At 44.8% G+C, this 27,405-nt stretch overlaps 1 protein-coding gene across 2 annotated transcripts; it reads left to right on the top strand.

The window, feature by feature from the left end:
• On the top strand, positions 1-27,405 carry FKBP1A (FKBP prolyl isomerase 1A). Of its 2 annotated transcripts, XM_086332666.1 has the most exons (5): positions 1-159; positions 245-292; positions 19,962-20,074; positions 24,127-24,291; positions 26,320-27,405. In XM_086332666.1, exons 1-4 carry the CDS (start codon positions 123-125, stop codon positions 24,253-24,255), a joined length of 327 nt encoding a protein of 108 aa, XP_086188792.1. In that variant the 5' UTR covers positions 1-122; the 3' UTR covers positions 24,256-24,291; positions 26,320-27,405. The 2 variants fall into 2 exon arrangements, with proteins under 2 accessions (XP_086188792.1, XP_086188794.1); XM_086332668.1 differs by lacking the exon at positions 245-292.

The raw sequence follows: 27,405 nt of genomic DNA, 5'->3' as shown, positions 1-27,405 counted from the left end.
GTGCGCAGCCGTAGCGCGGAGGGTCGAGGCAGAGCCGCGGAATCGCCGCGAGATCCGGTCTAGGTCCACGCTGCCCGTCGCGCAGCCAGTCGGCCAACCCAGCGTCCGCCGCTACCGCAGCCATGGGAGTGCAGGTGGAGACCATCTCTCCCGGAGACGGTGAGTAGGCGCGCGCCGGGTGGCCCCGGGGTGCCCCGGCCACCGCGCGCATCCGTTCACCTCGCGCGTCTGTCTGTCTCTTCAGGGCGCACCTTCCCGAAGCGTGGCCAGACCTGCGTGGTGCACTACACGGGTGAGTCGCAGGACCGGGGTAGGGGGCGGCTCGGAGGTCGGGGGGCAGTCGGCGCGGCCTGGGGGCAAAGGCCTGGGGCGTGGCGGCGGCAGGCCCGCGTGGCCCGAGGCCGAGGCCTGGATGGTGGCAGCGCCCCCGAGGGGGCAGCGTCGGACCTGCCGAACCTCGGGCGGTCCGAGCCGGCGCGCGGGCCGGACTTTATTCCGCACTTCGAAAGCGGTTCTGTGTCAGAGATGCTGTCGTTCTGCCCACAGCGCGGATGGGGAAACTGAGGCGTGGGGCGGCCAAGTCACTTGTCCAAGGTCACAAGCTCAGGATGGGCAGAGCTCTGGCCAAGGACCATCAGAGAGGATTTATAGCATTTCTGTGCCCAGTTTACACCCTATTCCCGCTTCCGCCCCACCCTTCGATGGAGATAAGAGGGGCGAGGTAATTACTAGTCCGTGGGAACTCGGCCCCGCGCTGCGGGTGGAGAGACATCCCACTTTCTAAGTTTTTGCTCTGGCCCAGCCTGGCCTTGGCGAAGTTAGATCTGCAACGTCCTTTTCCTTTTCTTAGTTTTGAGCCACTTTATAAATCCGAGCCTCAGTAGCGGTGATGACCCGGGTTGACATAACATGTAGTTTAGCCCCCCAGTCCTTCTAAGAGTAGAGACTTATCCCCTTTCAAAAGGTAAGGAAACTGAGGCCCAGTTAGGAAAACAAATAGTATTATAAGCCAAAGGAAGTATTAGACTCTCAGCCAGAATTTTAACATGACAGTCATATTCCTTGAGACCATTTTTTACTCTGTGCCCTTACAAGGTTCTCCTGGGTTGTACTTGGTAGGGAGGGGAGGGGGGAGGCTGAGCAGGCGGAGACTTAGCTGTAGTGAGTGCTGGTGATTGGTGTAGCCACAGTTGTTAATATGAACAACCTTCCCTCCCCTTCCTCCTTCCCTTTTTCCTCCTTCCCACCCTTTCCTCTGTTCTCCTCCTTCCTCTGTGTCTCTCCGCTCCCCCACCCCCTCAAGTAGGCTGTAGGCAGTTCTGAACCTGCTGCTCGGGGATGAGCTCTCGCCTTCTCTCTCAGATCATGGTGGGGGCGGGGGGGAGCCCTCTGTTGAGGGAAATGACTTTTCTTTGGGAAGGGAAAAAGGCAGCTAACATTCCCCCCTCTGGTGCCCTTTTATTTCTCTGGGTTTTTTATTCCTCTGGCCCTTCTCCCTGTGTAGAAAAGGGGGTGAGGGTGTAGGGAGTTAGGGATAGAACTTTTAAAAAGGCTACCATAGGAGGAAGTATTGAAACCTATCTTGGTAGGGAACTATCTCATACCTACAAAAGAAACTGTAAAGTGGTTTTGATGTTTTAAACGGTTGACTTTGTAGACCGTGGTCAGCACCTGAGCCCTGGAGGTCTAGTGGAAGAGAGCATGTCAGTTTGGTTGATTTTGATCTGTGAGATGAGAAGAGTAACCATTGCCTTTTACAGTGCTGGGTGAGTGGGCAGTTGATTCAGTTCCCACAGCCAACTGAGGCAGGGACTCAGAGAAGTGAGTTGACTTCTCCCCTCTCCTCTCAGTTTCTAAGTAGTCACATTAGGTTAATTGGCTCCACCTGTGGCATTCCCAAGTCTGTGCCCCTTGTCCTTGGCTCACCCATCTTCTGGGGCTGATAGCAGGACTGGACACCAGCATGTGGGCAGAATGAAGTTTCACTGTGCCTCTTATGAAGTGTCCCCACGCCGCACGTCTGGAGCCTTTTCCTAAGAGAACAGATGGCTGTGGGACCCAGAACACCATCGGGGCTCCCAGTGCCTCTTCTCCAAGTCTCTGTTTTCCTTGAGGGTGGCACCCACCCACACGTTCCCAGAACAGCGGTGCGACCCTGGCATGCATTAGGACAAAAGCTTTCTTTTTTATTTCAGTTTTGATAAGCCCTACAAAGACACCCTGGTGAGAAGCCAGCTCTGCCTCATGCTCACAGAATAGGCTGTTCTTGGGCAGGCTTCTTTGTTCCTGTGGGTTTTTGCCATCAGCCTCCCAGGAAGAACCTGTTTGAGACCTGTAGGGGCGTGAGAGGAATGGGGAAGCGCTTTGAAATTTCATCTGTAGCAGTTGAGTGACTTAAAAGCCACTTGGAACAGAATCCATCTTGAGGGAACATGGTGAAGAGTATCATAAAAATCTGAGGGTCCTCAAATGCAAGAGAACCTCTCCTCACTGAACCTTGAGGAGGAGAAATTCTCATGATCCTCCTAGTTTTCATCTTGTTTTTCTCTACCCACCTCTCAGTAGTCTCCTGTTAGGGCTGTTTCTCTGCTTCTCCCAAGTCATGGATGGTGGACATCCCTGTGTGCCCACCTCCCACCCCTGCCCCCTGTTTCTCTGTTTTCTTTTGCATAGCTAGCTCAGACTGCTTGGCTGTGTGGCTCCAGTGGTTACAGTTCCTAGGACGGAGAATCTGATTGACCCAGGTTCAGGTCAGGTGGATTCTCTAGATCCAGTCTGCTCTGGCCAGGTAACTGCTGCTGCTGATTTGGGAGCAGCTTCAAAGGATAAGCTGGAAATAAGGAAGCCAAAATCTTCTCTCGGTCACCAGGGATATGATTAGCACAGGCTGACTTTGACCACATGGATGTTCCAAATGCTTCTGGTGGCTGCCAGTTGTATCCTGGATGCCACTCTCCAGGCTCCTTCTGGTAATTTCCACAGCCTCTAGCAGAGCACAGCACGAGCACGGCCTCAAAGAAAGGCCTGTACCACATCTACGTGATGTCAGAAGGGAAGGTGAAAACTGTACTGTCTTTAGCCAAGCCCCTCCTAGTAGCATGACAGGCAGGCATTGAGGTGAGAGGGAGGAAGTGGAAAGATAACCTGCCAAATAGGTGCCTGGAGGATCAAGTGGATCCTCATGGCTCCCTCCTTGCCTCCAGTAGCTTTATGAACTTTATTATTGAGCTTGTCCTGACACACTGCTAGGCTTATGTCCCTTTTACTCACATCAGCAGGCCACGTGCCTGCCATTGTTAGAGCAACCTCAAGTGGATTGAGGAATTCTTTTTTTATAGTTGACATCTTGTCTTTGGGATCAGGTTTAACTTGTCTGTAGCCTGACTTCTGACTGAGAAAAACCAAGGATCCCTCGGCTTCATCACTGCAGGAGGTCCACTTGAAGGGACACTGCAGCTCCCCTCCCCACCCGCTGCTTTTCTTTAGCCTCTGTCTCTCCTCTCCTCCCTGCTTTATTCCACCCCCTCCCCTGCTGGGTGTTTCTTGGCTGGTGATCCGATGTCTGGAGGAAGGCTCACCCCCAGCAGTGACTGCTCAGATGGCTTCCCCCATGTGTGCGGGCTTCAGGCAGACCGACTGTAACTGTTTGGGCAGGGCCACAGCAGGACCCTTTTCCTTCCTACAGCAGATAATTATTGAGCAACAGAAACCAGCCAGGCACTGGGGACACAGCCAGTGAACTAAACAAAGGCCTGGTCTGGTGGGGAAGAGACTAGCAGCATGAAGATATGACACATCAGGTGGTGAGAAGCTCTGTGGAGAGAGGTTAAAGCAGAGTGAGGGCCTGGGAAGGGGGTTTACAGCTTTTAGTGAGGGTGGTTGGAAAAAACTTCTTATAAAAGGACACTTAATTATTTGCCCAAAGGAAGTTGGGAGTGACTGATGTGGCTGTCAAGGAGAAGAGTCTTCCAGGCAGAGAGAGGAGCTAGCACAGAAGCCCGGAGGCTGGAGCATGACTTGGTATATTAGCTGGAGTGGATTGTGTGAGGGAGAAGGTAGTAGATGAGGTAATGGTGGGGCTTGCTTTCTGAGATGGGAGTCATGAGCTGATCTGGATTTTAACAGAATCGCCTCCCTTCTAGCTACTGTGTGGACACTGGAGTGTTGGTGGCATTGTGGAAACAGGGCCCTCGTTGTATTCTGGGTGTTCAAAGCGTACCAAGGGCAGGTGTGCAGAAGTGGTACCACGTGGACAGTGATCCCCAAAGAAGATGTGGGTCCTTCACTGGGTTCAGATTTTAGCTTGGGCACATGATCCACTTTTCTCAGCCTCCGTATGCCATCTATTAAAAATGGGAGAAGCAATGCCTGCTGTGAGGAGTTGCCGGGAGCAGTGCATCTGGGAGGGGCAGCAGCAGCAGTGATGCTGTCACTGCACACTGTGTCACGAAAGGCCCCTGTGTCCCCAGCGCTCCATGTTTTACCACCCCTCAGTTTAGGGTTGGCAGAGTTGCTTAGGCCGAGACCCTTCCATTTCACAGATGAGGAAATAGGTAATTATACAAAAGATGACTCTGAGTGAAGGGTCATCTTAAAACAGCCCTCCACATTGCCTGCAGAATATTTTGGCTAAGAAAACTGCAGCTGTTCTCTTTAATTTGAGACCAGAGGAGTTTTCGTATTTGTTATTGATGCTTGGTGGGTGTAAGACGGTCAGGGTTGGGCTGCACCAGCTCACTAGTGTGTGCAAGTTAAAGTGTCAGTCCTTTTACCTTCAAGTTTCCATAACATAATTGGATTTTAACATTTTGCAAATGGACCTTGCTATGGAAATGATATTTTCCTTCCTCTGAGATTGTGATTACCAAAATATCGAATCACATGGATGCCAGTTTCTTCTTCCACAGGTGAGAGCAGAAGGCTCACTTGTCTTAAATGAACTAAAGACCACATAGAATTCTGGTATCTATGTGCAACTGTTATTTGTAAAGTTGTCAGGATTAGAGAAAAATCAAAATAGAACAGTAATTACCCACGTGCCCACCACCTAGATTCCCTGATGGTTGACATTTTGTCATGTTTGCCAATTCTGTCTACTTCCAGGTGTATGTAGATAGATATAATCAATGTTGAGTTTTTAGCTGAGCCATTAGAAGCTGCTGACATGATCAGATCAGATCAGATGCTCAGTCGTGTCTGACTCTTTGTGACCCCATGAATCACAGCACACCAGGCCTCCCTGTCCATCACCAACTCCCGGAGTTCACTCAGACTCACGTCCATCGAGTCAGTGATGCCATCCAGCCATCTCATCCTCTGTTGTCCCCTTCTCCTCCTGCCCCCAATCCCTCCCAGCATCAGAGTCTTTTCCAACGAGTCAACTCTTCACATGAGGTGGCCAAAGTACTGGAGTTTCAGCTTCAGCATCATTCCTTCCAAAGAAATCCCAGGGCTGATCTCCTTCAGAATGGACTGGTTGGATCTCCTTGGAGTCCAAGGGACTCTCAAGAGTCTTCTCCAACACCACAGTTCAAAAGCATCAATTCTTCGGCGCTCAGCCTTCTTCACAGTCCAACTCTCACATCCATACATGACCACAGGAAAAACCATAGCCTTGACTAGACGAACCTTTGTTGGCAAAGTAATGTCTCTGCTTTTGAATATGCTATCTAGGTTGGTCATAAGTTTCCTTCCAAGGATTAAGCGTCTTTTAATTTCATGGCTGCAGTCACCATCTGCAGTGATTTTGGAGCCCAGAAAAATAGTCTGACACTGTTTCCACTGTTTCCCCATCTATTTCCCATGAAGTGGTGGGACCGGATGCCATGATCTTCGTTTTCTGAATGTTGAGCTTTAAGCCAACTTTTTGACTCTCCTCTTTCAGTTTCATCGACAGGCTTTTGAGTTCCTCTTCACTTTCTGCCATAAGGGTGGTGTCATCTGCATATCTGAGGTTATTGATATTTTTCCCAGCAATCTTGATTCCAGCTTGTGTTTCTTCCAGTCCAGCGTTTCTCATGATGTACTCTGCATATAAGTTAAATAAGCAGGGTGACAGTATACAGCCTTGACGAACTCCTTTTCCTATTTGGAACCAGTCTGTTGTTCCATGTCCAGTTCTAACTGTTGCTTCCTGACCTGCATACAGATTTCTCAAGAGGCAGATCAGGTGGTCTGGTATTCCCATCTCTTTCAGAATTTTCCGTAGTTTATTGTGATCTACACAGTCAAAGGCTTTGGCATAGTCAATAAAGCAGGAATAGATGCTTTTCTGGAACTCCCATGCTTTTTCCATGATCCAGCGGATGTTGGCAATTTGATCTCTGGTTTCTCTGCCTTTTCTAAAACCCGCTTGAACATCAGGAAGTTCACGGTTCACATATTGCTGAAGCCTGGCTTGGAGAATTTTGAGCATTACTTTACTAGCGTGTGAGATGAGTGCAATTGTGCGGTAGTTTGAGCATTCTTTGGCATTGCCTTTCTTTGGGATTGGAATGAAAACGGACCTTTTCCAGTCCTGTGGCCACTGCTGAGTTTTCCAAATTTGCTGGCATATTGAGTGCAGCACTTTCACAGCATCATCTTTCAGGATTTGGAACAGCTCAACTGGAATTCCATCACCTCCACTAGCTTTGTTCGTAGTGATGCTTTGTAAGGCCCACTTGACTTCACATTGCAGGATGTCTGGTTCTAGGTCAGTGATCACACCATCGTGATTATCTGGGTCGTGAAGATCTTTTTTGTACAGTTCTTCTGTGTATTCTTGCCATCTCTTCTTAATATCTTCTGCTTCTGTTAGGTCCATACCATTTCTGTCCTTTATCGAGCCCATCTTTGCATGAAATGTTCCTTTGGTATCTCTGATTTTCTTGAAGATATCCTTAGTCTGTCCCACTCTGTTGTTTTCCTCTATTTCTTTGCATTGATCGCTGAAGAAGGCTTTCTTATCTCTTCTTGCTATTCTTTGGAACTCTGCATTCAGATGTTTATATCTTTCCTTTTCTCCTTTGCTTTTCGCTTCTCTTCTTTTCACAGCTATTTGTAAGACCTCCCCAGACAGCCATTTTGCTTTTTTGCATTTCTTTTCTATGGGAATGGTCTTGATCCCTGTCTCTTGTACAATGTCACGAACCTCATTCCATAGTTCATCAGGCACTCTATCTATCAGATCTAGGCCCTTAAATCTATTTCTCACTTCCACTGTATAATTATAAGGGATTTGATTTAGGTCATACCTGAATGGTCTAGTGGTTTTCCCTACTTTCTTCAGTTTAAGTCTGAATTTGGCAATAAGGAGTTCATGGTCTGAGCCACAGTCAGCTCCTGGTCTTGTTTTTGCTGACTGTATAGAGCTTCTCCATCTTTGGCTGCGAAGAATATAATCAATCTGATTTCGTTGTTGACCATCTGGTGATGTCCATGTATAGAGTATTCTCTTGTGTTGTTGGAAGAGGGTGTTTGTTATGACCAGTGCTGACATGATACTTTTCTCTAAGTACTTGAGCATGCTGTAAGAATGAGAGTATTCTCCCTATTCTAATTCTGGTCACCTCTGAGAAAATTTTAAATGGTTCGGTAGTATCTAAAGCCAAATGCGTATTGAAACTACCCCAGTTGTCTTCAAAGTGTCTTCAAAGTTGTCTTTCAAAGTGTTAAAAAAAAAAAGAGTTCAGTTGGAGATTATGTCTGTAGTAAACATCCAGAAGAGTCTTCATATGTCACTGCTTTTCCAAAGAGAGCACTTATTGTTATAGAATACCCCCACGTCTATCTCATTGTTTTTTCCTGATTGTTGTATAACTCCTTCCACTATCTTGATTTCCTTTAAACTAGGAGTTGAAATGTCTAAACAGTTTCTGGTTAAAACATTTTAGTGTGAAGACTTCTAACATGATGCTGTGTACTTCATACTTGGCGTACCATGGGGAACATCACTATTTGTGATGCTAAATTGATCTTTTTTCTGATTATGCATTTTACCCTTTGAATTAACGGGGCCATTGTCAAAGTGCTCGGACATTGTGCATGTGCCCTGCTCCTCACCAGCCTTTCACCTGCTGTTTTTTATCTCAGTTGATGATTCTTACCTGAAAAAACTGTTTCATTGGCATTTAATTTACAAAATGGTAATTAAAAACTTTTTTTTCATATCTTCCACATTTATTAACTGCTCTTCTATTACACAGGGTAAAGCTGAATTCTTTTGCTTTAATTATCAATTTTAAGGTCAGGAATTGGTTTTATAGTCATCCTCCATGATGACAAGTGACTCTCCCCATCTATTTATTTATTTATCTTTAGTATATTTGGGACTCATATTTTACTCAGGGCCTTAAAATCATTGTTATTCATTATTCTTTTTGATAACTCTTGTCCCAGATTTGGCCAGTAGGAGCCCCTTCAGGGGGCCTTCCTGGCTGGGTCAGCAGTAAAGAATCTGCCTGCAGTGCAGAAGACACAGGAGACGCGAGTTCCATCCCTGGGTCAGGAAGATCCCCTGGAGGAGTGCATGGCAACCCACTTCAGTATTCGTGTCACAAAAATCCCATGAACGGCAGGCTGTAGCCCTTCGGGTCACAAAGGGTTGGACACGACTGAAGTGACTGAGTACATGCATGCAGCCCCTGCCTTTTTGACATGCTTCCACTGTTTTTAATCATTTCCTTGGTTTCACTGTTCTGTTCCTTGCCTTAGTCACCTCTCTCCAAAGAACTCTGGTTCCTTGCAATGGGTCTCAGACTTTTTTTATTGACAGCTTTATTGGATATAATTTATACAATAAAATTTTTAACTTGAACATGTTTGGTGGTTTAAAACTGATTTTTGTAAAGTTTCTGATTAGAATACCCCCGCGTCTGTCTCATTTTCTCCTGGTTTTGTGTAGCTCCTTCCATTACCTTGATTTTCTATAAAATAGGAGTTGAAATGTTATAGATACAGTTCATTGTGTCTATAAACTAAGGCTCATTTGTCTGCCTTGGGATTTTCTCTAAAAACGGTATTGTCATCTACAGTTTCCCATGGAAAAGGCCGGAGGTGTTTTGAGCAACTTAGGCATGTATTCCCTTGGGCCCCTTTAACTTTGGCCTGATAAATTCTAGCAGTACAAAGAGCAGGAGGAGGAAAGGGAAAGAAAAGGGGGGATAATCTGCACCTGGCTGCTGCTGTCTCTGTTCTCTTTGCCTTTCCTTTTCCCTTCCCAGGAGCTCAGGCCACCCTGGCCTGCATTCAGTTCCCCAAACACACCAACCTTTCCCCCCAGGAAGGCCTCTGGCCTGCCACACTGCCTCCACTTCTCACCAGGGCAGGCTCCTCTTGCAGCTTAAATGACACGCCCTCGGTGGGCTCCTCTGACCCTTGGCTAAAGTGACACTTGAGATGTGTGCACACACTTAGGCCTCTATCTCTAACAAGGTGCCCATAAGGCAGTGTGTAGTTACATCTGCTCTTTCCCCAGGAGACTGCAGGCTCCAGGAAGTCAGCCCCACAGGGCTGGTGGTCTCCAGGGTCTTTCTCCTTTGGTGCTTGGCATGGAGTAGGTACTCAGTGACTGTTTCAAGTGGTCACTTAGGACCTGGTATTAGACTTCAGCTGGAGTGTGGAAAGTCTGCATTCCTGTTCTGATTGGTATCATACTTCTGTTAGGTCTTCTGCCCACTTTTTGATTGGGTTGTTTGTTTTTCTGATATTGAGCTGTATGAGCTCTTATATATTTTGGAGATTAATCCTGGCGTTTATCCCAGGGATGCAGAGATTCTTCATTATGCACAAATCAATCAATGTGATACACCAGATTAACAAAATTGAAAAATAAAAACCATGTGATCATCTCAGTAGATGCAGAGAAAGCTTTCAACAGAATTCCAACATTCATTTATGATAAAAACTCCAGAAAATCAGCATAGAAGGAACATACCTCAACATAATAAAGGCCATAATGACAAACCCATAGCAAACATTATTCAGTGGTAAGAAACTGAAAGCATTTCCTCTAAGATCAGGAATAAGACAAGGGTGCCCACTCTCACCATTATTATTCAGTATAGTTTTGAAAGTCCTTGCCATGGCATTCAGAGAAGAAAAAAGGAATCCAGATTGGAAAAGAAAAAGTAAAACTCACTATGTGCAGATGATGTGATACTATACATAGAAAACCCTAAAAATGCCACCAAAAAACCACTAGAGCTAATCACTGAATTTAGTAAAGTTGTATGATATAAAATTAATACACAGAAATCCCTTACTTTTGTATATAGTAACAATGAAAAATCAGAGAAATGAAGGAAACAATCCCACTCACCATTGCAAATAAATGAATAAAATACCTAGGAATAAACCTACCTAAAGAGACAACAGACCTGTATGCAGAAGACTGTAAGACACTGATGAAAGAAATCAAAGATTACAAACAGATGGAGAGATATGTCATGTTCTTGGATTGAAAGAATCAATATTGTCAAAATGACCACACAGAGCAATCTACACATTCAGTGCAGGCCCTATCAAATTACCAATTGTATTTTTCACAGAACTATAAAAAAAAATTCACAGTTTGTATGGAAACACAGAATACCCTGAATAACCAAAAGCAATCTTGAGAAAGAAAAGTGGAACTAGAGGGATCAACCTTCCTGATTTCAGACTATACTACAAAACTACAGTTGTCAAGACAGCATTGTATTTGCACAAAAACAGAAATGTAGACCAATGGAACAAGATAGGAAGCCTGGGGATAAATCCCCACACCTGTGGGCACCTTATTTTTGACAAAGGAGGCAAAAATATACAATAAGGAAAAGACAGCCTCTTCAAGGAGTGGTGCTGGGAAAACTGGACAGCTACATGTTAGAGAATGAAATTAGAACACTTCCTAACACCATACACAAAAATAAACTCAAAATGGGTTAAAGACCTAAATGTAAGACCAGAAACTATACAAAACTCTTAGAGGAAAACATAGGCAAAACACTCTGACATAAATCACAGCAAGATCCTCTATGACCCACCTCCTAGAGTAATGGAAATTTTTAAAAAATGGACCTAATTAAACTTAAAAGCTTTTGCACAATGAAGGAAACTAAGCAAGGTGAAAAGATAGCTGTCAGAATGGGAGAAAATAGCAAATGAAGCAACTGACAAAGGATTAATCTCTAAAATACACAAGTAGTTCAGGCAACTCAATACCAGGAAGACAAAACACCACTATCAAAAAGTGGGCAGAAGGCCTAAACAGACAGTTCTGCAAAGAAGACATACAGATGGCTGATAAACGCATGAAAAGATGCTCAACATTGCTCATCGTTAGAGAAATGCAAATCAAAACTACAGTGAGGTATCATCTCATACCTGTCAGAACGGCCATCATCGAAAAGTCTGCGAACAATAAATAAAGAGAGGATGTGGAGAAAAGGGAACCCTCTTGCACTGTGAAGAAAGCTGAGCGCCGAAGAATTGATGCTTTTGAACTGTGGTGTTGGAGAAGACTCTTGAGACTCCCTTGGACTGCAAGGAGATCCAACCAGTCCATTCTGAAGGAGATGAGCCCTGGGATTTCTTTGGAAGGAATGATGCTGAAGCTGAAACTCCAGTACTTTCGCCACCTTGTGCAAAGAGTTGACTCATTGGAAAAGACTCTGATGCTGGGAGGATTGGGGGCAGGAGGAGAAAGGGACGACAGAGGATGAGATGGCTGGATGGTATCACTGACTCGATGGACATGAGTTTGAGTGAACTCCGGAAGTTGGTGATGGACAGGGAGGCCTGGCGTGCTGTGATTCATGGGGTCGCAAAGAGTCGGACATGACTGACCAACTGAATTGAACTGAACTTGCACTGTTGGTGGGAATGTAAATTGATACTAGCTATTATAGAGAACAGTATGCAGATTCCTTAAAAAACTAACTGGTATTAAGTTAAAAGTAGAAATTCTTTCTCCCTCTCCCAACTGTAAGTAGCAAGAACTTTATATAGTTTTGAAAGCTTGGGGTTTGGGATACTCTGTTTTGTTATTGTTTGGTTTAGGTTTTTGTTGTTGTTGGTTGGTTGGTGTTCTAAAACTTTCCATATTTGGGGCCCTGCAAAATGTTTCCTGTGAAAACCACCTGCAAAGATGCACCAGCTAATGAAAATCACATTGTGAATCATGAGCTTTAACTACAACATGTGGTGAGGCTGTAGATTCATGCCTTCCTCAGTCATCTTCCCTTACCCAGTAGAGGGTATCTGGGAACTCTGCCTTCCACGAAGCAGAGTGCGCTAGAAGTGGCTTCTTTTCTGTTAAGTGAAATGATAACCCAGGGGTTCTCCAGACTCTCCAAATGCTAGCCTTGGGTCCTTCTTCTTCTTCTTCTTCTTTTTTTTTTTTTAAGATTTTTTATTTTCTTTTTAATGTATTATTTATGTATTTTTATGTTTTGGCTGTGTGCCATGCCAGATCTTTGCTGACCAGGGATTGAACCCAGGCCCTTGGCAGCGAGAGTCAGATCCTTAACCACTGTACCACCAGGGAATTCCCTGGTCTTGGGTCGTAACCACTGCTTCTGTGACAGGGGCCTTTGCATAGCAGCTGCTGGCCAGGTCTGCCTCTGCTGGTTCCTTTTGAGCAAGAAAGAGCCCTCCATAACAGGCAGCAGAAAGCCAAGCTGTGGGCGGGATCCTGCCAGGAGAGGATCTGGAGACTTCCCCACTATCATGTATACGCTCGCTCTCTTTTTTAAAGACCTCCTGCTCCCTCTCCAGGGATCTGAGTTTGATTCTCCCCCAAAGAACAGCTGAAACAGTTTGGGAGTAGACCCAGGTGAAGGTGACGTCAACTGCATTGCAGCCAGAGGCCGATTTAACAGTCCCTCAGGCAGCCATAGCTTTTGCTCCTTTCGTGGCCTTGTGCTTTTAACTGGAGAGCCCGGAGTTTGCCGAGGAATTTAAAGGTGCCGAATGTAAAAAACTGCCATTCTGGGATTACCCCTCAGGTTCTTTTTATCACATAGGGAAGAGGTCCAAAGCCTTGTGGTTGTCCTGCTAGTTCCTTAAAATTGTGCAAATGAAGCAGATCCTAAAGTGCTCATGAGTGCCAGGGGTTGAGCTGAGTGCCTCAGGGACGTAGAACTCTTTGAGTCCAGGTCTGATCTCGAGCCATGTTCAGTTGGGAAAGACGAGAACTAATTCTTGACATCAAGAGTACGTAGCTATCCTAGACGGTTTCTGGATCATGAGGTATAGATTTGTGTGTAATCAGAAATGGAATCAGTCAGTTCTTTAAATAGAAGGCCATGCTGGTGATCCAGGTTTTTGCTAAGAATGGCCTTCGGAGCTTAAAGAGTATCAGCTGTCGTGTCTGCACTGTAACCTCAGTTGCCTTCTCTCAGCAGAGAAGTGTTTTCTCTAGGAAATTACAGCACTAACTTGGCAGGTGGCTTCACTGTTCAAGGGCTCCCGGTTCTGGCACAGAGATGTCCAGAGCTAAAATGGGAGCAGCTGCTGAGGCTAACTTGCCTGCTTCACCTGCTCCTTCCCAAACAGAGGAAGCACCTGCCATCCACTGCCTGGTTGAGTGTAGGAAGCAAGCGTGTAGCATTTTAGTAAATCTCACTTTTTTCCCTTTCTCCTGTTTTTTAAAATAAAAGTTTTATAGAGGTGTAATTGACATCCAGTAAATAAGCTATTCATATTTAATGTGTACAGTTTCATAAGTTTTGATATGTTTCTTTGTTACTCTTTGAAACCTCCCTCCTCTTCCCATCCCTGACAACCACTGATAGTCAGCATAGGTCAGTGTGCCTTTTCTAAAGTTTTATAGAAGTGGAATCATACCATGTGTACTGTTTTGCCTGGCTTTCACTCAGCATAATTATTTTGAGGTTATGTTGTTCCACGAGTCAATAGTTCGTTCCTTTTTATGGCTGAATAATTTTCTATCATATGGATATATTTAATTATCTGTTTACCAGATGGCAGTTGTTTGGATTGTTCCAGTTATTGGTTATTATAAGTAGGTCTACTATGAGCATTTGTGTATATGAATATTTTTATATAGCCAAAACCACCATTTCTTTTGGATAAATATCTAGGAGTAGAATGACCGGGTCAAATGGGAGGTGTATGTTTAAACTGCCAGCTGTTTTCCAAAGTGGCTGTTCTGTTTTATAGTCCCACCAGCAGCATGTGGGGATTCCAGTTTCTCTGTATCCCTGCCAGTACATAATATAATAATAATAGTATGGACCTAACAGAAGCAGAAGATATTAAGAAGAGATGGCAAGAATACACAGAAGAACTGTACAAAAAAGATCTTCATGACCCAGATAATCACGATGGTGTGATCACTGACCTAGAACCAGACATCCTGCAATGTGAAGTCAAGTGGGCCTTACAAAGCATCACTACGAACAAAGCTAGTGGAGGTGATGGAATTCCAGTTGAGCTGTTCCAAATCCTGAAAGATGATGCTGTGAAAGTGCTGCACTCAATATGCCAGCAAATTTGGAAAACTCAGCAGTGGCCACAGGACCGGAAAGGTCCGTTTTCATTCCAATCCCAAAGAAAGGCAATGCCAAAGAATGCTCAAACTACCGCACAATTGCACTCATCTCACATGCTAGTAAAGTAATGCTCAAAATTCTCCAAGCCAGGCTTCAGCAATATGTGAACCGTGAACTTCCTGATGTTCAAGCTGGTTTTAGAAAAGGCAGAGAAACCAGAGATCAAATTGCCAACATCCGCTGGATCATGGAAAAAGCAAGAGAGTTCCAGAAAAGCATCTATTCCTGCTTTATTGACTACACCAAAGCCTTTGACTGTGTGGATCGCAATAAACTACAGAAAATTCTGAAAGAGATGGGAATTCCAGACCACCTGATCTGCCTCTTGAGAAATCTGTATGCAGGTCAGGAAGCAACAGTTAGAACTGGACATGGAACAACAGACTGGTTCCAAATAGGAAAAGGAGTTCGTCAAGGCTGTATACTGTCACCCTGCTTATTTAACTTATATGCAGAGTACATCATGAGAAACGCTGGACTGGAAGAAACACAAGCTGGAATCAAGATTGCCAGGAGAAATATCAATAACCTCAGATATGCAGATGACACTACCCTTATGGCAGAAAGTGGAGAGTGAAAAAGTTGGCTTAAAGCTCAACATTCAGAAAACGAAGATCATGGCATCCGGTCCTTCCACTTCATGGGAAATAGATGGGAAAACAGTGGAAACAGTGTCAGACTTTATTTTTCTGGGCTCCAAAATCACTACAGTTGGTGACTGCAGTCATGAAATTAAAAGACGCTTACTCCTTGGAAGGAAAGTTATGACCAACCTAGATAGCATATTGAAAAGCAGAGACATTACTTTGCCAACAAAGGTTCGTCTAGTCAAGGCTATGGTTTTTCCTGTGGTCATGTATGGATGTGAGAGTTGAACTGTGAAGAAGGCTGAGCGCCGAAGAATTGATGCTTTTGAACTGTGGTGTTGGAGAAGACTCTTGAGAGTCCCTTGGACTGCAAGGAGATCCAACCAGTCCATTCTGAAGATCAGCCCCGGGATTTCTTTGGAAGGAATGATGCTGAAGCTGAAACTCCAGTACTTTGGCCACCTCGTGCGAAGAGTTGACTCATTGGAAAAGACTCTGATGCTGGGAGGGATTGGGGGCAGGAGGAGAAGGGGACGACAGAGGATGAGATGGCTAGATGGCATCACTGACTCGATGGACGTGAGTCTGAGTGAACTCTGGGAATTGGTGATGGACAGGGAGGCCTGGCGTGCTGTGATTCATGGGGTCGCAAAGAGTCAGACACGACTGAGCGACTGATCTGATCTGATTATATTATAAAAATATAATAATATGATAATGAGTCTTTTTAGTTTTATACATTCTAATCGATAGTAGTCATATCTCCTAGTGGTTTTAATTTGCGTTTTTTAATGATGACAGTGTTGAATATATTTTCATGTACTTATTTGCCATTTTTTATCCTTTTCAATGAAGAATGGATTCATATCTTTTGCCCTTTTTTAATTGTTTTTTTGCTGAGTTTTTTGAGGGTTCTTTTCGTATTCTGGACATAAGTCCTTTATGAGAGAGATGTCCCGTAAAGATTTCTCCCAGTCTGTGGCTTGACTTTTCATTCTCTTAAAAGTATTCTTTAAAAGTGCAGAAGTTGTCATTTTTGATGAAGTTCATTTTGTCCTTTTATGGAGTGTGCTTTTTCACCTCATATCTAAGAAATTTTTGCACGACTCACAGTCAAAGGTTATTTTCTTATGAGTTCATCTATAAATTGTATAGGTTTAGTGTTCTTTTAGAGCCGATTTTTAGTTGACATTTGATTATGATGTGAAGTATAGGTACAGGCTTTTACTTTTTGCCTGTGGATGTCCATCCAGTTCTTCTAAGCCCAGCATATTTTTCATTTCAGGCATTATGGTTTTCACCTCTGGAAGTTTGACTTCAATCTTATAGTCGTCCTCTGCTCAGTCTAACATCTGTGTCACTTCTGGATTGGTTTCAGTTTATTGATTAGTTGCATGTAGGTCATACTTTCCTGCATCTTTGCATGCTTGGTAATCTTGGGATTGTTCATTGAAGAAGGCCATCTTGTCTCTCCTTGGTATTCTCTGGAACTCTGCATTCAGTTGGGTATACCTTTCCCTTTCTCCCTTGCTTTTTGCTTTTCTTCTTTCCTCAGCACTTTCTGAAGCCGCCATAGACAACCACTTCAGTCCGATCACATCATGGCAAATAGAAGGGGAAAAGGTGGAAGCAGTGACAGATTTCCTCTTCCTGGGTTCAGATGGTGGCTGCAGCTGTGAAATTAGAAGACGATTGCTTCTTGGAAGAGCTATGACCACCTGAATAGCGTGTTAAAAGGCACAGACATCGCTTTGCCGACAGAGGTTTTGTATAGTCAAGGCTATACAGTAGCCTTGATGATCTTTTCAGTAGTTGTGTGTAGATGCGAGAGTTGGGCCATAAAGAAGGCTGAGCGCCGAAGAATTGATGCTTTTGAATTGGGCTGTTGGAGAAGACTCTTGAGAGTCGCTTGGACAGCAAGGAGATCAAACCAATCAATCCTAAAGGAAATCAACCCTGAATATTCATTGGAAGGACTGATGCTGAAGCTCCAATCCTTTGGCTACCTGATGCGATGAGCTGACTCACTAGAAAAGACTTTGCCTGATGCTGGGAAAGATTGAAGGCAGAAGGAAAAGAGAACGACAGAGGATGAGATGGTTGGATGGCATCATTGATTTAATGGACATGAACTTGGGCAAACTCCAGGAGATTGTGATGGACAGGGAGGCCTGGCATGCCGCAGTCCATGGGGTTGCAAAGAGTTGGACATGACTTGGCAACCGAACAACAACCATCTTTAGATGCTAGACATTGTGAATTTTACCTTTTGGGGTGCTGGATATTTTATTCCTAAAAATCTTCTTGAGTTTCTTATGGGTAAACACTTGAGTTACTTGGAAACAGTTTGATCCTCTGCGGTCTTGCTTTTATGATACATTAGGTGGCTCCTCCAAAGCAGTGCTCAGGCGGGGGCTGATTACTCCTCACTGCTGAGGCGAGATCTTCCCAGAGATCCTATGCTGTGCCTCATGAACCATGACATTTTTCAGTTCAGCTAGTGGGAACCAGTACTGATCCCAGTCCTGTGTAGGCTCTGAGCACTGTTCCTTGTAAACCTTTTAGATGGGTTCTTTTCCAGGCTGTGAGTGGTGTCCTCAGGCCACATGCATTGATTAGTACTGTGGTGGGTACTTATGGGGGACTCTGTAGATCTGGGGATCTTCCTTTACGCTCTTCCCCTCCCTGGTGTGTGTTCAATAGACTCTGTTCTGTTTTCTTCCCTCGGAAGCTCCCGAGGATATAAGCCGGGTCGGGGAGGACGTCATAGCTCTCACCTTGTTAATTTTATTTCTCAGGGATCACAGGCTTTAATTGCGAAGTCCAGTGTCTTCACTGTTGTAACTGTAGTCTGGCCTCTTTTTGGTTTCATTCAGTTTCTTTTTTTTTTTCCTGTGGTTGGTTTGTCTGGTGTCTTTTTGTTTCAGTTTTTGGTAGAAGGGTAAATCTGATCCCTTTCCTCCATCTTGGCCAAAACTGTTAATACCTGTTTTGATATCATAGTTTCTCTTATATTCTGCATTCAATATTGACAAACCTAATTCCCACTCGAGAAAGCATCATATGCACATTCATTCCTGCTTCTTAATGGACATTGCTTCCTCTTTTGCATAACCTCCTTCAGCATCCTGCAAATTATAGCCTTGGAGTTGATTTCCTCATTTGTTAAAAGCAGTCTCTGGCAGATGGATGGAAAGGCTCCTGAAAAAGAAAGGATTCTGAGATGCCTAGCTTCTTGTTGCCTGCTCTCACCCTTGATGCTGAGTTCATTTGGGCTGGGGTCAGTGTGTGAAGAGCTTGAAATGGACTAGAGGGAACATCTGTGGTGAGTATTATGGAGAGTGGAGATCTAGTTTTCTCCCAGTTTGTCATTTATAGAAAACTATTTATCATTTCTTTGATCAGATAGTGATTGTGTTCTGGTAAAGAGATGAGCTACATGTACACCCAAACTTGTTAGTTCTAGGGTGCCAGTTCCTAGCTTTACAGTGACTTAACCGGGGTGGATCTCCATCTTTGTGTCTCCCTTTCAGTCTTCAGCTCCCAGTTTCAGGCAGTATCATCACCCACTCTGCCCTAGGACATCTGTCGGCTTCTCCTCCTCTGTTAGGACAGTAGTTCCTGTCCCCACGACTCCCCATTTTCCTATTTTGTCAAAATACAGAAAGTCTGGTGACTGTGATAAAGCTGGCAATTGATCTCTGCTTCCCCATTCCACCTACCAGTGTTGACACTGTTTTTTAGGTTGGAATTTCCCTCCACCTCTGAAAACATACAACAGAATTCTGTGTTTCGCTGAGTCCTTAGAGGGTTGCTTAGAACCATAGTGGTTGCCCTCCCTCCACCTCCAGCGAAATCAGTATTGTGTTAGTTATATGTCAACAATGGGCTGGACCCTTCCAGTCTGGGATGAAGATGTGTTTTCAAGACCTCAGTGACAGCTATCACAATTGGCTGACACTGGCTTCTGGAGAAACCAATGTGATGGTCTTTTGTGAACAAGGAGTTGCAGGTATCTATTGGTCTTTTGTCATGACACTCATCCCCTGGCATTTCCATCTCTGAAATGCCCTCTTTTAGTGCAAGTTTCCTGTATGGGTTGTCTGGCTTATGAGAAACTGGAATGGTAGAATGAAAATGGTTTTTGGATTTATAGCCTAGCTTTAATGCCTTACCACATCACTTCACTTCTCTCTGCCTCAGTTACTTCTTCTGTGAAGTGGGGACAGGAATCCTTTGCTGTGGGGATGATTGAAAAAGTTCATGTGTGGAAAGTACCTTGCCCAGTCTCTGACTCAGATTAGAAGCGCTGCCCACAGTTGAACCAGAGCTTTAGACAGTTTATCAGTGAAAGGTTTTTGGTATCTTTTCCAATGCTCCTTCTCCAATACCAGCTGGTATCCTACAGTTCAGTTATGTTCTGACACTACCCACTTTCTGTAAAAGATGATGGGTGAATTCAGGGAGGAATATGGCTTGCACATAGACTGACTGTGAACTGTGTGCTTAAAGGGCCCACAGTTGCTCTCAGTCTGAGAGGAAATCCAGAGTGCTGGGAATTCCTGCCAGGAGTGTGTCTGCTTCCCCATTCTCCAGAACAAGGTAGACAGCCTGCCTCTGGTATCAACTTACTGCTTTGAGTTGGGGAAGAGCCTTCACTAGCCTGGAATAGAGGGACTACCTCAGCTCCTCAGAGGCCCACTGAGGACACAGGAAATCCTAGGACACCACCGGGTCTTCCAGTGCTGGCCTCTAGGACAGGCACTCTCCTGCTGGCTCTCACTTCCCTCGTGTCATTCCTCCTCGTTACTCATGTTACAACTGCCCTTTTCCACAGGGATGCTTGAAGATGGAAAGAAATTCGATTCCTCCCGGGACAGAAACAAGCCCTTTAAGTTTGTGCTGGGCAAGCAGGAGGTGATCCGAGGCTGGGAAGAAGGGGTTGCCCAGGTATGCTCTCTTTTTTGTTTTTTTTTTTAGTGTCTACTTCTTAAATAATGTTTATGAGTAGGAAAAATTTCATTGCTAGCTCCCTCACCCAAATAGCTCCTTTTATTAATGTTTTTGTAGAATTTCTGTAAATGCCCCCCACCCCTTCTTTTAGACAGACAGACAGACACACACACACACACACACACACTGTTGTGCTCTTTTCTTTTGCACTATACCAGGACATAGAAGAAAGCTGTCCTCATAGAGCTTCATAGTGTAGGCAGATCTTGGAAGTATTGCAGGCTTGTTTTCAGGCCACCACAATAAAGCAAATCTTGCAGTAAAGTGAGTCACATGAATTTTTTGGTTTCCCAGTACATATTAAAATTATGTTTACACTATAGTTTATTAAGTGTGCAATAGCATTATGCCTAAAAAATAATGGACAGGTGATCCTTGAGCAGTGCAGCGTAGGGACACCAAACCCCACCTTCCTGCCCCCTGAACAGTTAAAAATCCACACATAACTTTCACAGCCGGTCCTCTGTGCCTGAAGTTCCTCATCCAAGGACTCAGCCAACCATGGATCATGTAGTGTTCAGTGTTAAAAAACACTGACATGTAAGTTGACCCATGCAATTCAAACCTGTGTTGTTCAAGGATCAAATGTATGTGCCTTAATTAAAAAAATACTTTATTGCTAAAAAATGCTAACTAACATCTGAGCCTTTACCGAGTCATAATCTTTTTGTGGTAGCAAATCAAAGACCGCATATTGCTGTACAAATGTAGTGATGAAAAGGTTCAAAATACTGCGTGAATTACCAAAATGTGACACACACACATGAGGTGAGCAAATGCTGAGGGAAAAGCCACAGGTAAGCTTATTCCACCCAGGATCGCCACAAACCTTCAGTTTGTGACAAACACAGTGTCTGAGAAGCACAGTAAAACGAGCTTATGTCTGTATCCCTCAGGTGGGTGTACTACAGTTTATTTGACCAGGACTCTCTTGATGGCCATTTGGGTCTTTCCCAGTATATCAGTATTATAAACAACACTGCAGTGATTAATCTTGAACGGACTGTATTTTACATTTGTGCAGGGGTTCCCACAGGCAGATTCTTGGAAGTAGACCGAGTGGTTCAGTAGCTCTGTGCACTGGATTTTGACATATTGCCATGTTGCCATCTGTAGGGATTACACTGAATTGCCACCAGTGGGCTATGAAGGTGCCTGCTTCTCCCAGCCCTTCCAGCACAGTGTTGTTAAAAACTTTTGGCTTCAGGACACAATGAGTGAAAAACATTATCTTGGTATGGTTTTAATTTGTATTTGTCTTATTATTGACCATGTTGTGTCAGACCACTTCTGAGAGGTCAGGCTCACGGAGAAAGTAATTTTGTTTGTCTTAAGTCTATTTCTTCACTTCTCCCCTCCCCATTTGTGTAAACAGCTTTTGTTCTGCCAACTCTGTGAAATTCCCAGTAGACAATAAGGGACCCAGGGTTGCCAAATTTCAGTTGGATTTTATCCTTGTGCCGAGCCCAGGAATTTGTTCTTGGCACTGACCAGGTAAAGGGATGTTTATTGTGGCCTACAACCCAGGGAGCTTTATAATCAGGCTCTGCCATGGTGGATAATTAGTCTATTTCCTCTTACCAAAGAGAAGTGGAGATATAACCAATGTGGATAGAGGGATTTCTGTTTTTCTGTTTTTTCAGAATACGCTTTACATCCTCTATAAAATGTCACTGATTGATCTCCAAATAAACTGCTTAAACTTGCAGAAACTGCCTTTCTTAGGTGTCTAGGTTTTTGTTCCTTCCTGGCTGGGAGTCGGCAATAGAAAACGGAGAGGATCTTTGTGGCTTACTTCCTTTTGGAAACCTCTCCAACTGTACCTTTCTGTCCTGTCTCCCACCCCAGACGTCTGGTAGGCTCTTGGGTCTGTAGCTCACCCCCCATCTCCCATGCCAACCATTGTCCTCTCCATGGCTCATCTTCTGTGGCTGTTCCAGCACTGGAACAATCATTGTGTGTCCCAGGAGCTGTCGCTGCTACTGAGCTAGTGTTATCAGCCTACTTCCCATCCCAGGCTGGTAAGGCCTAATGAAGTGTTAGGGAGATCCCTAGTCTCCCCCTGCAGCCAGGCTGCTTTGAGTCAGTCACAGTGCTGTTGCTTGGGGGAAGTCTGGGTGGTCTGAGACCTGCATAGAGCATGAACTCCTCCATATAATATTTCTTTAGGACATACATTAAAGGTGCAGGAAGAAGGGTTGTCTTTTGCCCCTTTTCCTGTTCTTTTGATATTGTTCCAGTTTTCTGTGCTTATAGGTCTTCAGTCCTGGCACATATACTGTTTTGGCAACTTGCTTTTTTCATCTAACCATGTATCTTGGACATCTTTCCATGTTAGTATAGTTAAGGCCACTGTTTTCTTTCTAGAGGCTAAGAAGAATGGTACAGCTGTACTATGAAACCACGCCCCTTGCAGTGGGCATTTGAGTTGCTAGCAGATTCTGGAAGTGGAATTTCTGGGTAAAAGGATATCATTGCTTTGAATTTTATTAGATTAAGCCATATGCTTTCAACTGTCCTTACCGCTTTGGTCCAACATGTCCCAGTTTCTCAAGGGCGCTGTAAGAAAGAAGCCTGTAGCTTTCTCTTCAGTCACCATCACTTGGACTGAGTCAGAGAGCCAGGAGTGCACACATGGAGAGGTATGGGTATAGTTGGAGAGGCGTCTGAAGGAAAGGAAGCCACAAAGATCCTCTCTGTTTTGTACTGCCAACTTTTAGCCAGACAGGAACAAAAATCTAGACACCTGGGAAAGGCAGTTTCTGGAAGTTAAGCTGTTTGCTGCTGCTGCTAAGTCGCTTCAGTTGTGTCCGACTCTGTGCGACCCCACAGACGGCAGCCCACCAGGCTCCCCCGTCCCTGGGATTCTCCAGGCAAGAACACTGGAGTGGGTTGCCATTTCCTTCTCCAATGCATGAAGGTGAAAAGTGAAAGTGAAGTCGCTCAGTCGTGCCCAACTCTTCGTGACCTCATGGACTGCAGCTTACCAGGCTCCTCTGTCCATGGGATTTTCCAGGCAAGAGTACTAAAGTGGGTTGCCATTGCCTTCTCTGGTTAAGCCATTTATTTGGAGGTAAATCAGTGATCTTTTACAAAGGATGTAGAGTAAAGTATATTCTGAAAAAGAGACAGAAATCCCTCTATCCACACTGGTTAATCTCCAGTTCTATTTGGTGAGAGGAAATAAATATGGAGACTTAAAAGAGATAAGTAAAGAGTGGGGATAAAGCAGAGAACCTGCTCACTGTTCGGAAAATAGACATTTTGTATTTGATGAGAAAATGAAAAAGCTACAAATACATTTTAAAAAGTGAAAATTTTCCTGCCATCCTCTGCTCTCCCCATAGAAAAGTGCTGGTATTATTTGTGTTCTTCCAAAAATGTTTTCATGTTTATACAGATAGGTGCAACTATGTATAAATACTTTTCTTTTTTGTATAATTGGTAGCATGCTATTTTCATACAATTGGTAGATGCTACTTGGTACCCCCAGAAAATCTTATTGCTTGTTTTACTTTTTCTACATTTCTGAGTATAAATATAGAGATTGCAGAAAAGTAGCCTGCCTTAAATATTACTTTCTGTGTGTTTTCTTCTAAAGTAAGGTTTTGTTCAAAGCACTGCTTTTGCAGTAGTATAGATGCTTCTAGTGACAGGCCACTGAAGGGCTTAGGTGGTGACATGTCTCTAGTGTTGGCTGCCCAGAGTTGGATTAGTGGGACCAGGACAGAAGGATTGAGAGCCTGGCGATTCTGGGAGTCAGGAGGGATTTTTATCAGTTATCGGGTCCTTGGAGCCAGATGGAGGGCTCATCCAGCCTGTCTGCCTGCCTCCACGTCCTCACAGAGGGTGCCCGGTGCCCAGGCAGCCATGCAGTCACCAGAATCACACCATCCTGGCCAAGGAGCACCCAGTAAACAGCTCTGCTTCTTAAGGGAACAGTTGGGGAGCACATCCAGCACTGCCATTCTTCCTTGCTCTTTTCACAGATGAGTGTGGGTCAGAGAGCCAAGCTGACTATCTCCCCAGACTATGCCTATGGTGCCACTGGCCACCCAGGCATCATCCCACCAAATGCCACTCTCATCTTTGACGTGGAACTTCTAAAACTGGAATGACAGGAGTGGCCTCCTCCCTGAGCTCCCCATTCTTGGGTAAGGAACTTAATGCTAAAGAACCTTCCTTTAACTACCTTTGCTCCTCCTGAGTCATGCCCAGTGCTTGATGGGCATCAGAAAGAACCTTGGTGCCTCGGGATGTTTTCCTTTATATTCTTCCTCCGTCAGCCATACTTTCAGTTCTGTTACAAGTTTATACCTTGGAAAGGGACGGCATGTGCTCTTGAAAGAACTCAGGGGGACAGGGCAGCTGATGGTAGCTGTTAGTGGAGTATTTTTATATGTAGCTTATAAACTAAAACTGAGTTGGGAACTGGAAATATAGATCAAATTTTTAGTGCTAGCATTTCAGTTCTCTAGAAATAAGATTGGTGATGACTTTGTTTGCCCTGCTGAGTTTGTGCAGCTCCCTCATTCATACATCCTCTCACCGCCTGTTAGAAAGGTATGAATGGGACATTACCACCTGGGCCACCTGCCCCAGGGAGCAAGCCCAGGACACGCAGGACAGTAGGCCAGCTTGTTACAGTGGGTTTAAAGATGAGGCCCAGATGCTTATGAAGTATGAAGGATGTTCTCAGACAGTCCTGGAGAGGATCTTAGGGACCTGAGTGAGCCTTTCTGTCCAACAAGTGAGGAGGCCGAGGCCAAGAGAAAGAGAGAGGCCTTACTCAAGGTCACATCCAGACAGAGACAGTAATGGACAGAACCCTTTCCTGCTTCCCCTTCCTGGACTTGTTTTCCTTCCTCTTCCCTTATTTCTAGGTAAGCCAACTCAATATTCTAATAACACATTACTTTTCATATGAGTATTAGAATCATAAAACATGTGAACGCTGACATCTTTCCACATGACCTCATGCATGTTAAGTCACTTCATTCATGTCCAGCTCTGCGACCCTATGGACCAAAGCCCGCTAAGCTCCTCTGTCCAGGGGATTCTGTAGACAAGAATACTGGAGTGGGTTGCCGTGCCTTCCTCCTCCATGTGACCCCAGATCTCTGCATTTGCTCCCCTCCTGCTTCTGGAACCAGAAGGCCATATAGCCAGGGGTTGGGTGACAGTGATTCTATTTGAAAACAGTAGTAGGTGGCTGCCAGCATTATGGAATACTTTGTCTTAAGGTAGAGGAGCCTTTTTTTTTTTTTTTAGCTATTTCCTCTCAGTGGTTTGATCCTTAAACACCTGGGTCATCCATGCCTGGTCAGGTTTGAGGACTCTGGCTTTTTCACTTGTCATTCCTTCCAGGGGAAACCCTGACACTTGATAGAGCCTCTCTCTGCCCAGAGAGCTGCACCATTAGTCCCTGCCCTAGAAGGCTGAGTCCTTTGAACATAAATGTACCAAAGGGAGTCCTGGAGTAATCCTGATTTGGGAACAGGCTTTCTGTAAATCTGAAAGGACAGGAAAGGGAAGGAGGGGAGAGAGGGCTGAATGGCTATGATTTACCCTGGCCTCAGCCTCCCCCCAACACTGCCAAAGAACAGTTCAGAGCTTCTTGCAAAGGTCTTGAGGGAAAGCTCAAGGCCAGACCCAAAAAGTCAGGTTCGAGTGAGTGAATGAAGACTAGATATTTTCTCAATCCGTTTGACACAAGGAAAAACCGGCTTAGGGCTGTGCATGTTAAAGTCTCTGGGAAGCTTTAAGACTCTTGATGCCCAGGCTACCCCAAGAACAGTTAACCGCTGTCACTAGATGTGAGGTCTAAGCCTTCAGGTTTTTTTTAAAGCCCCCAGATATGCAGCCAGGTTGGAGACCCATTGATAATGGGGATCTGAATTGTCAGCCATATTGGTGGGCTCTGTCCCTCCTGCTGTCCTCAGCAACATAGATGTAACCTTAGGTTTAAAAAGCACCACTAAGGTGTGCAGGAAGAGGCTGCTCACCTGGGAACCTAGCCCGAGCACAGTGGGTCCTTCCCAACTGGAGCAGAGGGGTGAGGACAGATCAGACCTCACAGCTGTTGGGGAAGGGACATGGTATGGCAACAGCCTTGTGGTGGTCCCTTCCCCACACAGAAAGCTTTGAGCTGCTGGGACTTACGGATTTTCTGTCCCCAACAGATGTGCCACAGAAGGATCTGGCGCCTCCAGACGCACACAGCGAGTCCGTATGGAGCTTTTCCTGATGTTCCACTACACTCTTTGTATAAACATCTTCCCAGACTGAATGTGTTCTGCCACCGGCTTTGCTCTTCCCCTTTCTCCTCGTATGTGTGTTGACCTGAACTATATGCCATAAACCTCAAATTACTCAGTTTGTTTTTGTTTTGGGGTGAAGATTGAGTTTCAGTCCTTTGGATCTAGGTTTCCGATTAAGTATTAGTCAAGTATTAACAGCACAAGTAATGGGTTAACTTTAGACTAGGAATTGGTGTTGGGGTGGGGGGTGCAAGAATCTTTATTTTATTTTATTTTTTTGGATAAAAGTTTTATCTATTATATATTAAACGTTCTTGCTGCTGTGCTGCAAAGCCATAGCAGATTTGAGGCGCTTTTGAGGGCCGAATTATTCTCCAAGTTGAGAGATGTCCTCGGGTTGAATTGAAAGCCCTACCCAAAACTGCAGTGGGAAGGGGGAGAGCCTTTGCCTCCACTGCCCCACCCTCACCCTCCTCGTAGACCCTCTGCCTTTTGAAAGCAGATCATTTTCACTGAGATGTTGGCCATTGCAGATGTCTGTTCCCCAGGCCAGCAGGGACCTCTGAAACCTTCATGGCCTGGCCTTTTTTTTTTTCATCCTGTGGTTTTTCTAATGGATATCCAGGATTTTTGTAATCGCATAGCTATCCAAGCTCTACTTCCTAAATTTTAAGAACTTTAATCGAAAGTTAAATTGAAGGTGCTGTTTGTAGACACTTAACACCCATGAAAGCCCAGCCATCATGACAAATCCTTGAGTGTTGTCTTAAGAAAATGATGCTGGTCATCACAGCTTCAGCATCTCCTGTTTTTTGATGCTCAGCTCCCCCTGCTGATCTCAGAGTTTCCTGGCTTCTCCTTGCCCCCTCTCACCCCTTTGCTGTACTGTGTAGTGATTTGGTGAGAGAAACTGCTGCCTACTCCCCCAGCCTACCCCCACTCCCTGCACTACACATGAGTTTCAAGTTTTATTATTGCAATAAAAGTGCTTTATGCTGGCTTTTCTCA

The sequence above is a fragment of the Bos grunniens genome, chromosome 13 (assembly GCF_055505025.1).
Source record: "Bos grunniens cultivar Pamir isolate PY7600 chromosome 13, Bosgru_T2T1.0, whole genome shotgun sequence".
Lineage (NCBI taxonomy): Eukaryota > Metazoa > Chordata > Mammalia > Artiodactyla > Bovidae > Bos > Bos grunniens.
The sequence above is the reverse complement of the archived record's forward strand: the minus strand, read 5'-3'. Positions and strand labels throughout refer to the sequence as shown.

Excerpts from the sequence above, each read along its gene's own strand:
- FKBP1A (XM_086332666.1), top strand. The coding sequence starts at position 123 with ATGGGAGTGCAGGTGGAGACCATCTCTCCCGGAGACG. Across the intron at positions 293-19,961 it reads CTGCGTGGTGCACTACACGG|GGATGCTTGAAGATGGAAAG; the intron begins GTGAGTCGCAGG and ends CCTTTTCCACAG. Across the intron at positions 20,075-24,126 it reads GGGAAGAAGGGGTTGCCCAG|ATGAGTGTGGGTCAGAGAGC; the intron begins GTATGCTCTCTT and ends CTCTTTTCACAG.